General features: G+C 34.7%; 3 protein-coding genes across 3 annotated transcripts; all 3 read left to right on the top strand.

The window, feature by feature from the left end:
* The first annotated feature begins 327 nt into the window (after positions 1-327).
* Positions 328-3,032, top strand: LOC108761310 (uncharacterized). The gene is made up of 3 exons (XM_018507768.1): positions 328-735; positions 839-937; positions 1,182-3,032. Exons 1-3 carry the CDS (start codon positions 328-330, stop codon positions 3,030-3,032), a joined length of 2,358 nt encoding a protein of 785 aa, XP_018363270.1.
* Positions 3,033-4,442: 1,410 nt separating this feature from the next.
* LOC108761309 (uncharacterized) lies at positions 4,443-5,803 on the top strand. Its single transcript, XM_018507767.1, has 3 exons — positions 4,443-4,593; positions 4,840-5,219; positions 5,346-5,803. Exons 1-3 carry the CDS (start codon positions 4,535-4,537, stop codon positions 5,801-5,803), a joined length of 897 nt encoding a protein of 298 aa, XP_018363269.1. The 5' UTR covers positions 4,443-4,534.
* A 4,314-nt stretch (positions 5,804-10,117) lies between these two features.
* A4 (apolipophorin-III-like protein) lies at positions 10,118-13,001 on the top strand. The gene is made up of 2 exons (XM_018507840.1): positions 10,118-10,456; positions 12,510-13,001. The coding sequence occupies exons 1-2, from the start codon at positions 10,178-10,180 to the stop codon at positions 12,822-12,824; spliced, it is 594 nt and encodes a 197-aa protein (XP_018363342.1). The 5' UTR covers positions 10,118-10,177; the 3' UTR covers positions 12,825-13,001.
* Positions 13,002-14,854: the final 1,853 nt, after the last annotated feature.

The following is a 14,854-nucleotide window of genomic DNA, read 5'->3' as shown; positions in this document are numbered from 1 at the left end:
TGTGTGCAATATATTAAATATTCATATCTAGAGAAAGTACATTGCTATATATTTCATTTCATTGGCAAAAAAAAAAGAATTATTCAGAATTATTGTACAAATATGTGTTGCGTAAAAAATATCATGTTAACAATCTCTCAAGCAATAATGTTGATAAATCGTGCTCCATTATAAAGCGAGACGCTGATGAAATCATGGATAATCTCACGCGCATCAGTACGTATCTTGGTTAATCGATCGTTGTCGACCAACAATCTTCGGTGTTTTTTGATTCCATCACGATCTTCGTGCCGAATCTGGACACGATGATAATAGTCCTGAGAGTATATGAAGCAGCCTGTTGTAGCTAGTGTCATCGAGTTCTCATCGAAACTCATCATGGTGAATACGAACAATATCCTCGCGGCATTTGCCATCACCTTTCTGGCCTCTTTATCTCTAAGTTCGGCTTACGCCAAGCACAACTTAGATATCCCTAATACCTTTGAGAAGCATCTCGATCATGAACTGCGACCATTTCTTCGGGAAAAGAGAGAGAAGGAAGCCGAAGTATTCCATCTAAGTAATAATAATCCTTTGGAATTAGAAGAAGAACCGTTGGAGCCAAAATCCATCTATGAGAGAAGAACGCTCGGAGAAGAGGCAAAGGACGTTGAAAAAAGCGAGGAGCAGGAGAAACTGAATATCGAGCCTAAAACAAACAACGATATTGCAGAAGAAGAGGTAGATGCTCAGGTAATAATTGAATGAAATATACAATAATATTTATTTATTGTCAGAATGAAATAATGAACCAGAATGAAAGTATAAATCTAAATTAGATTCTCTCTTCTTTCAGGATGACGTATTTTCGTACAGAAATATGCACGACCTCATCCAAGCATTGATTCTTGCGGATGAAGAGGACATTGCTGAGAGATTGCAACAATTGCGAGAGGTAAAGTGTATTATCATTACAATACCTATGTACAGTGCAATGCAGTGAATTTATTAAATTTAGCAAACCTCATTTGGGAGAGAAATTTGCAAAATTATTTTATTCATATTTAAATAATGAAGAAAGAAGACTGGAAAATACACATGGTTAATAATCTACGATATATATATTTCAAAATTTTAAACTTGACAAAATGGAAATGACGTGCTGCTTAAATGACTAAAGGTTCTTAATTCGTTTGCAGAATACTACGAAATCTGAGAGGTTTAGTAATTTGCCGAAGCGTCAAGCGGTCGCATCTGCAGCCGCAGCCGCAGCCGCAGCCGCATCAAACGGACTTGTCGGAGCGAATCTGTGGGATGTCGTACCTCTGGACGATCTGGATACTCACTCTTGCGAGGTCGAGGCTTTCTCACACGGTCACTTGCACGTATCGGGTACGATCGTGCACGAGTACTTCTGTGAGCTGAGGAAATGTTGGCACTACGTCCTGATCGTCTTGCGGAACTTGAGGTCCGGGCTTAGCTTGGGGCCATTGATAGCTGAGGATGTCTCCGACAACATCTTGGGCCATTTGTTTCATCACACCTCGCATCTTCTCCACGTCGTTATCAGTGAACCCCAGCATCTGCTGATTTTGCCCGATATAATTCAAGATGCCGTACCGTTTCCCAGCATCATTGGTGCCATTCACCGGGTCAGACACGTCTTCTTCAAAGTGCTGCACTTTGGGATCGATCTCTTCCGCACACACGTTCGTCATGTTCTCGCGCATTTGTTTTCTCATCTACGTTTGGGCCTGCTGCATCACTTGGGAAGATTCAGCTCGGTACTTCCGCTGGAGGAGATAGTCGCAGAACCGATCGTGTCTACAGCGGCGTCTGCGGCGTCTGCGGCGGCGGCAACGGCAACGGCGACGGCGACGGCGACTGCGGCCACCACCGGCGATAGCTCAATCATTGTTCCGGATTATCAGACATCATTGGCGGAAGTGCTATCTTCGTTCCGCGGCTTCTACCACGGTTACTACGCGTCCGGAGTACCTCATCTAATTAGAACTGGTGTAAGAGGCATCACTTTGCCCTCGGCGTTCTCCAGAATCGGCTCGTACTTGTCAAGAACACCCCTCTGTGGTAACTTTGGGTACGGACCGATTGAACAGAGCACCACTGCAGTGACGGCGTCCAGCGCGTCTAGCGCGTCGAGCTCCGTTGGTATTGGTAGTGGTAGTGGCCTGGTAGTAAGCCCAGCGATAGAACCGATAGCACCCGTCGTTCCTATTGAGACCGAAATTGGGAGCTCCTCGGCGTCCGCTACCGCCACCGCCACCGCCACCGTCGCCGAGACGCAGCCGGTATTTTCCGCTGGACCGACGATAGCGGAATCACCGGTACTATCAGGCTACCCGACTGCGTCTTTGATTCAACCGGAAGTCGTGCCCAGCGTTTTGGAGGAGAACGTGGCAGCCGCAAGCGCCTCCGCTGCGGCAAACGTCGTCTCGAGCCCAGTTGTTGGACGAGTGCCATTCACCCTGCCGTTGCGCAAATACAGACCCGCACCCGCGGCAGCGACCGTGCAGGCCGCAGCCGCAAGCGCGTCCGCTTCCACGGGAGGTGATCGCACCGTGCTCGGACCGTCTCCATATCGTGGCCTTGATCTGGGCATTGATCGCAGAATCAAATATCCACTGATTCGTTCGCGAGTCTTACCCGTCGTGGTTCCGTCATCCGCGGCTGCCGCCTCGTCTGCAGCCGCCGCATCGACCTCTTCGTCGGCTGCCGTGGCTAGCAGCTCTGCCATCTCCTCGGGTGGTTTCAACATTGTCCTGCCTAGAGAACAGATAATTAGCGCTCTCGGTTATGACTACCTACTGCCGGGCGACATCATTTCGGTCACCCTGAGGAACAAATCGATCCTGTTCGGCCGCGTACTCGACGCCACCAGCCCAATCACGTTCAGTTTCCTAAGACCGAAAATACGTGCCTCTTTACTCCACCACGGTGGACGGCTCTGGAAGCTCCTGCCTAGAGACTTCCGGGATCCCGAGTGCTATAGGAAATTTAACAATCCTCTACTCTTGCGTTACAGTCTTTAAATCTGTCATCATTCTGTGTGTGACATCACTATGACATCTCATGACTAGTCCTGAATTATTGCCGACATGTACCAAACAATCGATTGTATAATCGCTGGAGTCTCAATCATGTGAATAAAGATATGTTGAAATTGATTAAATTTACATTGATTTTTTCACAACGATTTCTTATTTTAATATTATATACCCGCAGCCAACGTTACATCCAAAATGCGAACATAAAACGATTTCAAAGATTGTTTCAAAACATATTATAAGATATCTTAAAGCAATCTTTAAGTATGTCTTCGAGATATCGTATGTCCGCATTTTGAACATAATGCTCTGTCTGGGTCTCCAGTTTTGCGAGTGTTACATTTATCTGTCTCGATATTCGAAATCGAGTAGCATTAGCTCAACGTTAACGTGCATAAAAGCGTTTATTAGTTTTATTCGTTTATTTTCTTTTATTTTCTTTCACTTTGAAGCACTTGCGGCAATTTTTATTTAAATATACGACGGTAGAAACAGATAATTCTTACGTATAATTCTTCCCTCAACTTCAACCCCCAATCCCTAAAAAATTTCGAATGGGAAAGTGGATCAAATGATACATTATTAGAAAAATCTTTCAATTCTCTACATTCCTACGTTTGATTTTTTTAAATTCGATCAATTCGTTTAGAATTTAGGAGATACAGAATGTTAAATCTGAAACAAACAAATCAATCAAGTTGCAGATCCTAAAGTCGTCTGTATTACCGATATGTTAACCGATAGGCTATCCAATCTCGTAGTTCAAATAATATAATAAACGGATAAATGTATAAAAGTAAATATAGTGATATATATACAGTATGACAAAACAATGATATATAATAGATTTTAGACATACATATACAATTTAAAACCTAACACATAAATACATCCTTTTAATTTTATAGAGTAGCAAGAAAATTATTGATATACCGTGGCGAATAAAAATGAAATTATAAAAATTATTAATATTACACACAGCTTTAATATAACTTGCGTCATTAATTAAATCATACGAGGAATAATTGATAAATGAATTGTTGACAAAATGTATTTGTGTGTACATCGCCATCTGCAAGACTGCCATCACTGATTGGTAATTTTATACAAAAATTAACTCATATTTTTCATACTTTTTGTGCAATAAAATATTTTGAGCAAAGAAATATTGTTATGCCAGGCGTTTTACGACATTTAGTACATAATTTCGTTGAATCAGTAATTAACAGTTTTAATTCATCATTCATCACTCGCATTAATTATCACATGAAAGGACGCTATTATTAGTCAAGTTATTAGCTCAGGTGTGATAATAGTTGGAATAATAAGCTGGCATTCATGCAACAGACACAATGAACAAATTTCGGCCAATATATAAGCGTTGAATCGTCATTGCGCCCTACGATTTACCGATTTCTCTCTGACAGAGAATTTGGCACATCTCTTCAATCTCGTCACTCATTGTCAGTCATTCCTTTTAAATCGCGATGGTACGCGTTGCTCTTCTAGTGACCGTTCTGGCGGCCCTGTGTTACACGAGCCAGGTAAGCTACATTTCGCAAATGCAAAAAATTGTTTTGCTATTCAGAAATGCAAAGAATAGCGAGAGAAGAAGAGTTGCTGAATATTGTAATTGTGCTAAAATCGATTATGAATAATACATCTTTTTCAAAATATCTTAATTTTACTTAAAATCAGATTATTTTAAATAACAAAACATACATCATACTGTGAAATATAACTAAACCTTGTTTTTATCAATCGCTTATTAGGCTTCGGCTATCCCGACTGTTATCCCGACTCAAGTTAGAAATACGGAATTTGAATTGCGCAAGGGAATCTCCGATCAGATACAACAAATACTTGACCTTATTCCTAAGGAAGTGCAAGACAAAATTGAGGCTTTAAAGAACAAATTCACGGAAAGTTTCCAACAATTCGCCAACGAAGCCGAGAAAGGGAAAACGACCGCCATAAACGTATTCGAGAAAGCTAAAGAAAATGCCAAGAAACTGTTACAAGAGGGAAAGAAAAATGTAAACCAAGTTCTCGAAAAGCTCAAGAATGTGGAACAAGAAATCGTGACAAATTATCAGTATACGCTGAATGATGGAATTCAGAACATTAAGGACACCCTTGGGAAGTTGATTAAGGAGGAATTGAAACAGAAACTGCAGGAGAGACTCGATTCATTTCAAGGAAGGGTAAAAGAGATCATGGAGGGGGTATTAGGAAAGAAGCAAAGTGGCGATGAATTCGATAATACCCTAAAGAAGGGCAAAAGCATTGTGAACGGTGTCCAAGACAAATTGACAGAAAGCTTGAAGAAGATTATGAATTATGCCAATGAGGTCGTCAAGAAATTTGAAGGAAATGCAAACGAAATCCTGGAGAAGAATGATAAAGTGAAAGAGTTGAAAAACATTCTGGATAAATCCGTTGACAAATTAACAGAAGCAATAAAGAATGTCAAAGACGAAGCCGGTAAGGTAAAGAGATCGGTCAGCGATGTTATAATAACGACGGATAGACAACAGGCAAAAGGCATATTCGGAGGGCTCTTTGACGTGGGCAAAAACTTGGTGGAGGGCGGAAAAAAGGGAGCGAGAGATATGATAGGCGGTGGACTAGATCATACCAAGGACATCGTAGATGACATCCACAAGTTTCTGGATACCGTATTGGCACCAGGACAGGGGATGGAAGAAACACATGTTGAAGACAGTACTAAAGAAGAAAATAATGAAGACGAATAAAAAACATGTTAAAGACAGTACTGAAGAAGAAAATAATGAGACTGAAAGATAATTAATTCTCTCTCTCGGCCGCGATATCAGAAACACGACTCTTATTACCTTGATTATATTCAAAATTAATGTGTTCTTGGGAGAAGCCACACACACACACACACAAACTGGAGTTTCAATTTCAAAAATTCTTCGAAATTCCATAGTTTCTTCAATAATTTGGCATTTTACAGAAAATTTCGCCTAGTGAGCAAAATCTGTAACATATCTCTTATTTCGATTTTCAAGGGTCTTGACGCCAATTAATCTTTTAATTAATCTGATTGTATGGTGTCTTCGTCCTGCTGGAAGTCTGCAGTCTTACCTACAAGGACATCTTTTTCAGGCTCATTCAAGTTATGCAACGCTTATCACAATTGTATTGATATTCATGAACACAAATAAAAAGACACGCATGTTTTAATATTGTGACAAAATTCGCTTTATCCCCAAAGCACATGCACTCTAAAAGTTTTAAAGTTTTAATGAAATAAAAAAGATGCCGTTATATATAACATATATATATATATAGAGGAAAAGATAGTATTATGGCACCCCATTTACATTTTAGAGGAGAAGGTAGTAAGTATTATTATGGTACCCTATTTACATTTTATACAATAACTTGGTTAATGATTAATATTAAAATTTAAAACTTGACAATTACATTTGTTAAAATGATGTCCAATCGATTCTAAACTCAAAGTTACAAAACATTTATTACTTAGGACGCTATTTATAAAAATTTGGCGACATTGCATAATGGCTCGAAGAGAAATAGGAGTGGTAATATGGCCTTCCACAAAAATAGATTTAAGAAATCGGTCTTGTTTAAAAAGCAGTATTTGGTTACAAAATTAACAGAAAAGTATAAGTACTATGGAGTGTATGTGTAATGTACTCGTTTCGCATATAGGCTGCTTATATAATACTAAAAATCTATATTTATACATACGTAACGTAATATAAACTACATATACTCGTAGATTAACAATAGAGCTGCAATCGATTTATGGAACAATTGATTTGATATGAAAAGCTCGAAAAAGATACTGTCGGCATGTTTACGAGGTCACGTTAGCAAAATGCCATACTATCGTTTAACGTTGCATAACTCGAAATGTATACAGCTAAATAAAATGTTAAATGACGTGTCTCTCTAGACGGTTTCATCTCGCCGCGTGCTTGCATTTGGCGGTAGGTTGAGCAAATTTGGAAATTTTCATAAATTAGTATAACTCGTCGACTAATGCGAAAAATGCAAAATGGTAGAGAACTTTTCTACTTACAATTAATTTAGTCCATTCTGGCCTCTATACGAGAGTTTTATCATTAATTATCAGACACCCTGTATATATGTTTGTGTGATAATATGCTCAAGTTTAAGAAGAATGAGAAAGTATGTGTAACTGAATGCTAAAATGTACCTTAAAAACATGTTTAAAAGTAAAAATGCGTCATAATAAATGCTCACTATTGTGTATTAGCATATTAGCGTTATGATAACAATCATAGTAACAGCAAGTTATTGAAAAAATTTCATAAGTATAATCATCATAGAATTTGCAATCTAATATTAGCGGAGATATTATAAGAAAGGCTATTATATAATATCTATACTGGCCATAATACCTGCACCTTCTCCTATATATGTATGTACTTAAGCATGTATGTGACGAAATTATTTCCATTATTAAACATATACACTTTATGTTTATCGGATCACGTTAAAAGCAGACTTAAAATAATTACACAATTTTAAATTAATTCACAAATCGTTTATCGCTATCGAATATTCGAGTAAAGGAAGAAGACAGGAAGAAAACTTTCATCAAAGCGATTCACAAATAAAAGTTATGTCAGTTAGGTCAAGGCTTTTAATAATCAATGATAGTCGCTAGGTTAAAATCTTGAATAAACAACTCGCTATGTGTGTCACACACACATTAAAAGATTAGAATTATCCGAAGTATATAAATGTCGTATTGGGGCGTATAATTGATCGTGAGTAAATTAAATAAAATTTCATGAAAGAATAAAATTTTTTCCTTCATATTTTTTAAATATATTATTATTTTCTGTTTTTTAAATCTCAGCTTTACGGAGAGAGAGAGAGAGAGAATTAAATTATAAAAAAAGAAAATAGAATAAAATTTACTTTTTTGAATAATCAATTCTTGAGTACTGTTATTTATCTTTATATAAGAAAAATATAAGTTTATAACAAATGTTGATGTTTATCGTACCACAATTCATGTAACATTCATGACATTCGTGTAATATTACACATACATATGTCTATGTTACATGTTTTGATTTGATGGAAAAGTCGCCCGAGTGCACTGTACCCGTTGCACTCCGGCTTGAAACGGCCCTGATATGTATATTATAGAGTGTTAAATATATGATATCAAATAAACACTGTTTGGAAAAGACTATGATCTTATCTTTCTGCCCCTCGCTCTTGAAAAGTGTGAGTTGGACGTCATCTCGGAGTCAGCAATTCGGTTGCACGCATACCTATGTACATGCATGTACATTTGTCTAAATCTAAAATATACATCTTTATCCGGTTGGTGTAACGTTTTATGGAGGGAGGAATAGATGGCAGTTAAAATTGATAATCACAATCTCGCCTTGAACTTTGACCTTTTCATCCGAAACCATCCATTCGTTTTGAATCGTGTGTAAGTTAATTATAATAAAGCTCATTATGAACTGTCTATAAATAACGGAAATGTCTTTTGTTATAGTAAAATAAAATATCAGACAATTACATTAAATTATACATTTTTTATTAAATAAAGTTAGTTGTAGTAGGAAACTTCTGTTATAAACATTCTCCAAGATAGAATGTATACATTATAATCTGCATCAGAGAGAGAGAGAGAGAGAGAGAGAGAGTCAGTACGCATATCTTGTGAATGAATAAGAGATTTTCTTTCGGAGGGTTTTTGTCTACTCATAAATTATTATAAATCTTAGTATACGAAAGCATTCTTCGATAAGATGTATCCCTTATCGCATAAATTTCTAGAAAAGAGTCTAATATTTCTTTTCTAGAAGAAATTATAAAAGTAGCGTTATTGTTTACAAGTTAATCTTGACTTGAAATTCTTGTACTCTTAGCAATTATTGACTTTACGGATTGTTAAATTTTATAATCTATTCATTTGATCCTATCAACGGGTTATTAATTTTGGGCGTGCTTATTTTATGTCATTAATTAGTTGATTTATTAATACGTGCTACTAATCATTTTACGTTTTACTGTGATTTGGAAATATAATCAGAGAATGATGAATTATCGTGATTTTTGAAAAACAGTTAAACTTTAGTTAAAGGTACCAACTTAATATTTAAAATCACAAATTGAGAAAGTATTTCTCAATTATTTCATCTCTCTCTTAAGAGGAAATAATAAATATTTGATGTGTTAAAGTTTTACGAAAAGATTTTATATTTGCAAAGAATTAAGTATTATGTGCTTTATAACAACAATTGTAAATGAAGAATTAACTATTGCGTGCATTTAATAAAGAAACGTTAATTATAATTAATTTTAATTTCTTTTGCGATAAATATAAAACTCTTGCTAAATGTATAATAACAATTTGTTCGTCCAACTAAGTAAAACACGTACACACACAATTATGTGTGAGTGTGTGTGTGTGTGTATTTACACATTACGAAAAGAAAATTAAATTTTTTTAAGCTAAGTTAAATGTTTATTAATCATTTCAAATTTTGACAAAAAATTTTATACATGCATAATACGTACGTATGTACATTAAATTATTATAGTTAATGTATGTATATCGAATTTCTCTCCAGAAAAGATTTTTGAAAGAGATCAACCTATTATTTTTTAAAAGACAACGTCATTAAAAATAATTTTTTAGAATAAAAATCATAATCACCATGAAGAAATAATTCAATATAATATTATAATAATAATGAATATAATATACAATATATAAAATAATCACGTAAAACTTGAGTTGTAAATAGCAATAAGCTCCGTTTCTTTTATCTATTTATCATTATTTGTATTAGTTGAGCAACATTTTAGGAACAAAATTATAAAATGAGCTTTATATGTATAAATATTTAAAACAAACACTGTTTCTGGAAATGCCGAGCATCTTGAAGCAAGTGCAGATTCAAATAAGTATATGTAAAGCGGCCTTCTATGCAGCGAAAGAAACGCAGGTCGTTGTCGTCGAAGTGAGATAATAAGCACTTTGCCCCCTTCGATAAGAAACGCCTATAAAAGGGAGTATAATCCTCCATTCTACGCATCAGTTGTTTCCTAATCGACCAAGGAGAAAATACCAGCGTGAAATGAGGTACTTACTTTCGGTTATCTTAGCCGTCCTCTTGGTCACAACAGAGGGCAAAGTTGTACCAACTAGTGATGTCGAGAATCAGCAGACTGACACGCAACCTCTTCAATTGTCCGACCACATCAGAGAGGCCCAAAATCTCATCAACAACTTGGGCGCTCAACTTCAACAGCAGCTAAATCCTCCCGATCAAAAGGATTTCAATACAGCTATTAAGGAGGAAACCACCAACTTAGTCAGCAATGTCCAAATGTTCTTGAAGAATATATCTGATGAGGTAAACTCGAATCATTTACACACACACACACACACACACACACCACATACATATTTTTTACATACTTGGTACGTTAAATGTGTTTCATTGCAATTCGACCAAGCAAATGTTCGAGCGATTGTTGAAATGCATTTTGTATTTCGATATATCAATTTTATGGAAATTATATTCGCTTGGTATGTTACGACTCGTTCTTCTAAATGTAGGTATATGAAGATTAAAGGCTGACTTATTTGTTCGCAGTATCGGCGCGCTACATCCTCGCATACCTAGAGACCTAGAGCATATAAGACGTATATTTTCGAAATTAAAGATAAAACATCGTCACACCGGCTAATTTTCCACATAGAGTGTGTAGAGGTAGAGGATTGTTTACTCTCTGAACAAATTGGCGAGAGAGAAAAGCCGACCAGCTTATCAATCTATTCTTCTAAATTGATCCTCAAAGAGACAATCGAATGTGAATATGCAAAAGAGATAATCGCGATCGATATCGAAATCGAAAATGAGAAAATTTACAGTGCAATTTATATACGTACAACGATTCAAAATATCGTTTATATCGATGCGTTACATAATGTAGCAAAAATTTATAATCTTATTTAATATACAGAGAGTGCAAAAAGTATTCGTACAGAGAGAAAATTTTTAAAAAAACTTTATTGTTAAAAAGTAAATATTATCCAGCGAGAAATGAGTCATCGAACTGATATCAAATCAATATCGATACGATGATTTCAACACCAATTCGACGCGTCGATTCGGCGTTTAATTGACTATCATTTCTTGCTGGGTAATTAACAATTTATTTGTAAAGAATAAAATAGATTGTATGGTTCTCAAAATTATATATATCAAAAAGATATATATTAATTATAGAAAATATATTTTCTGGAAAATAAATGAAAATTACAAAATCTATTGTTTGGATGTTCAAAAAGTATCCGTACAGTCAAGAAATTTAGCTTCTAAAATCAGCAATGCATGCAAAGCTCATTTGTTTATGTTAAAACAGAATATATTTATTGTATAAAATTGCTAATTAATGTTTATTTTTTACAAATAAGACTTTTTTATAAAAAATTTCTTTACGAATACTTTTTGCTCCCACTGTATATGTTATTATAACCTGTGTGTATCAAAAACACAAACAATTATAAGTAAACGATGAATTACACTGACATGATTTTTGTTTCTATACTTGGACAATAGAAAAATTTACTGACTTTAAATGTATGATGTAAGGAGTAGTCTTTTAAAATGCATTTTGTTCAAAATTTAATTTTCAAAAAACGAGAAAGAAGGCCAAGGAAACTGGACGCCTTACAGAAAATAATAATTTGCCAATCAGTATAAAATGTGAAATGTTCAACAAAATTACTAAACAGTTGCTAAAAATGTTAAACAAATACATTTTGTTCGTCTCTAGTTAAAGGACATTATGCACTTCGAATGTCAAGATTTTTTTTCAGCACATAAATTGATGGTGTATAAATGCTTTCAGAACATCGTAGAGTAGCTTTTAAGATATGGGTCTCTCAACATTAAGTACTATGCCTTCTTTAACTAAAAAAATGAAATATTGGACAAAATGCATTTTGGAAGTCTGCTCTTCATGCATATATCTTTTCTTATCAAGAATATTATAAGTACTTAATAGCTTATACATATATACTTGAGAAACATTGCGCGTACTTAAAATTGTATAAAAATTATCGAATGATTCAATACTACGTAATAATTAAAATGATATCTCAATTTTTCCAGTTACCTTATTTTCTATTAAATAAGTGTTTCTAAAAATAAAATATTGTTACAAAAATTAAATATTGTGCGCTATATTATTTCAATAATTGAGATAAATTTTAATGCATCTTGCATCATGCCTTAATTTGCCTTAATCTTGTTTTCACATCCGCGTACATTTAATTATACAATATTTCGCATACATCTCTCGGTACTTGGAATTTTTTCAAGAAAAATTCTGTGTTTTTTTTAAAACTTGAGAAAAAACATTCTTGGCTGTACGCACACATGACCGATCGTTTCGCAGATCAAGGCCAAGACTCCTGAGTTGGAGGGCATTTGGACAAATATGAAGGACAAGGTGTTTGAAACGTTCAACAATTTAAACGTCAATCCTGAGACAACGGAGCAGATGAATCAGCTGAGTACCAAGTTCCAAGAGGGTGTTCAGACTCTTGTGTCAGAATCAGAGAACGCCGCTAAGACCATCAGCGAGAATTCCAGCAAGGTTCAGGAAGGTGTCACCAGATTAACCAAACAAGCGATCGACATCGCCGTGCAGGCTTCGCAAAACCTAAGTAATAAGTTGCAGCAGGCCACGACACCACAACCAGAAAATTAAGAATATCAAATTATTTCTGCAAATTACTATAGTGTGCGTAACATCTTGGATAAATTCGCGAGAGATTCAATTTCGCCAAGTCAGTCAAGTCTGCGTAATCTCGTGTCGTAATCTGTCGTATTATAAACATACTTGATATTCGCTGACGAATAACTAATAAAAGTGATTGATCGTTGTCATCGTTGTGATCTTTATTTGTTTCCCTAAATTATCACATTATCATCACATCATTATTCCGATAAGATATCTATTTCTTATATACTCTTAATTAATGTGGTTCTCACTGTAATAATTGAAATTTGCATTATATTTAAGACCGTTTCAAGTACAGTCTTAAAATGTCATGAAATAGAGGGCCGTATTAACATCTTAAAATATTATTTATAAGACTGTCTTAAAATAAGAACAAACTATGGCCCTTAGAATCACTATCTTAGATTTACACTGTCTTTCTTTTCTATTAATGAACCGATTCGCGTTATGGAATCGACGTACCTATATATACATATAACTTTGGAGATAATTAGTACTATAAATTAATTAACAATTAATTAAAAGTGAAATTTTCATATACAATAAAAGCTGGCTGCATGGTTGCGTTAATCGTACAGCAATTTAATATTAAATCTCGTTTTAATAATTTTGTGTAATCGTCTACCCAAATAGCACAGCAGCGTCACTACAAAGCGCTAAAAAAGCGCTTATATATATATATAGATACTTTTTTATTTCTTAATGCTGTAGGCGCTGTGTTACTTGGATAGTTTAGAAAAAAAAATATTAACCCAACAGTCGTACTCCTTAGAGAACGCATGATCAACATTTCTCGATAATCCGCTATACTCGTATAATTATTTAAACGTCCACTCGATGGTTTCATTTTTTCTTCTTTCGAAAAATATCGATTAATTTACAAAATAATTTTGGCGATTCAGTTTATGATTCTCTCAAAACCGCATGTATCTTAAAATAGTAGGATTAAATTGCTGCAGGTTACTCCCGTCAAATAAATCGATATGGCACGTATGACGATTACGTTGAACGCAAATAATAATTCAAAGAATAAAGAAGTAAGATTATATGTAATTATACACATGTGATAAAATAAATATTATCCTAGATATGCAAACAAATAATAGAGAGCAGAAAACTATACATATTATATATATGTATATAAATGTTATAGATATCAAATGTATAAAAGATCTGGACTTTAGATCTGGGCTTGCGGCAATTAAATTAATTATTGCGATAACAGTACGTGTCATTGTGATAAATATAGAGATTTTTATATTGGCAACGTATACCACAAACACAAAATTTCTATATTTATTATTTATTATTGCATATAATGTATTAGTACTATATAGCAATGAGTGAGGGGTGCAGAAAGCACAAGTGCAAAATGGGAATCGATATTTTCTCAAATTTAGCACTTTTTATAATTGATTGTATTGGAAACTCGTATTCGTAGAATTCCTTTACCGTGCTACGTGAATAGTGAACGTGAATAGTGAGAAAATGAATCAAAATTAAAAATGATTTTTCAGATAATCATTGTTGATGCATCGTGACGCTTATCATATTTCCTGCAAACAGATATAAATATTTGCAAACACGTGCTTGGTAATCGATATGAATATATATATGATCTTATAACGATGTCAAGGAGCAGAATTTCCGTATCCCAACGATATCGATGAAAGTATCGTCAATATAAATTCAAATGTTACATTCTGCGTTAATTTTAAATTAACGGTTTAAGATAAAATTCAAACGCACAAACTCTATGATTATAATAATTAATTAATTATTAATACATCAGTAGCTCTCATCTCTCAAATGTATTGTGTTATGTTAGACATTATACAATATTAGATAATAGAGAATGTATACACACACACACACGCGCGCGCGCGTGTGTATATGTTAGATAATAAAGAATAAGAAATGTTGCTTTTTCAATCAACGTGATCAAAATATAAAACAATTTTTCTTCACCTGTGTATGTGTGTGTGTGTGTGTGTGTG

Source organism: Trachymyrmex cornetzi, unplaced genomic scaffold, assembly GCF_001594075.2.
Source record: "Trachymyrmex cornetzi isolate Tcor2-1 unplaced genomic scaffold, Tcor1.1 scaffold248, whole genome shotgun sequence".
In the NCBI taxonomy this organism is placed as follows: Eukaryota; Metazoa; Arthropoda; class Insecta; order Hymenoptera; family Formicidae; genus Trachymyrmex; species Trachymyrmex cornetzi.
Note: the sequence above shows the minus strand (reverse complement) of the source record. Positions and strands in the feature narration are given on the sequence as shown.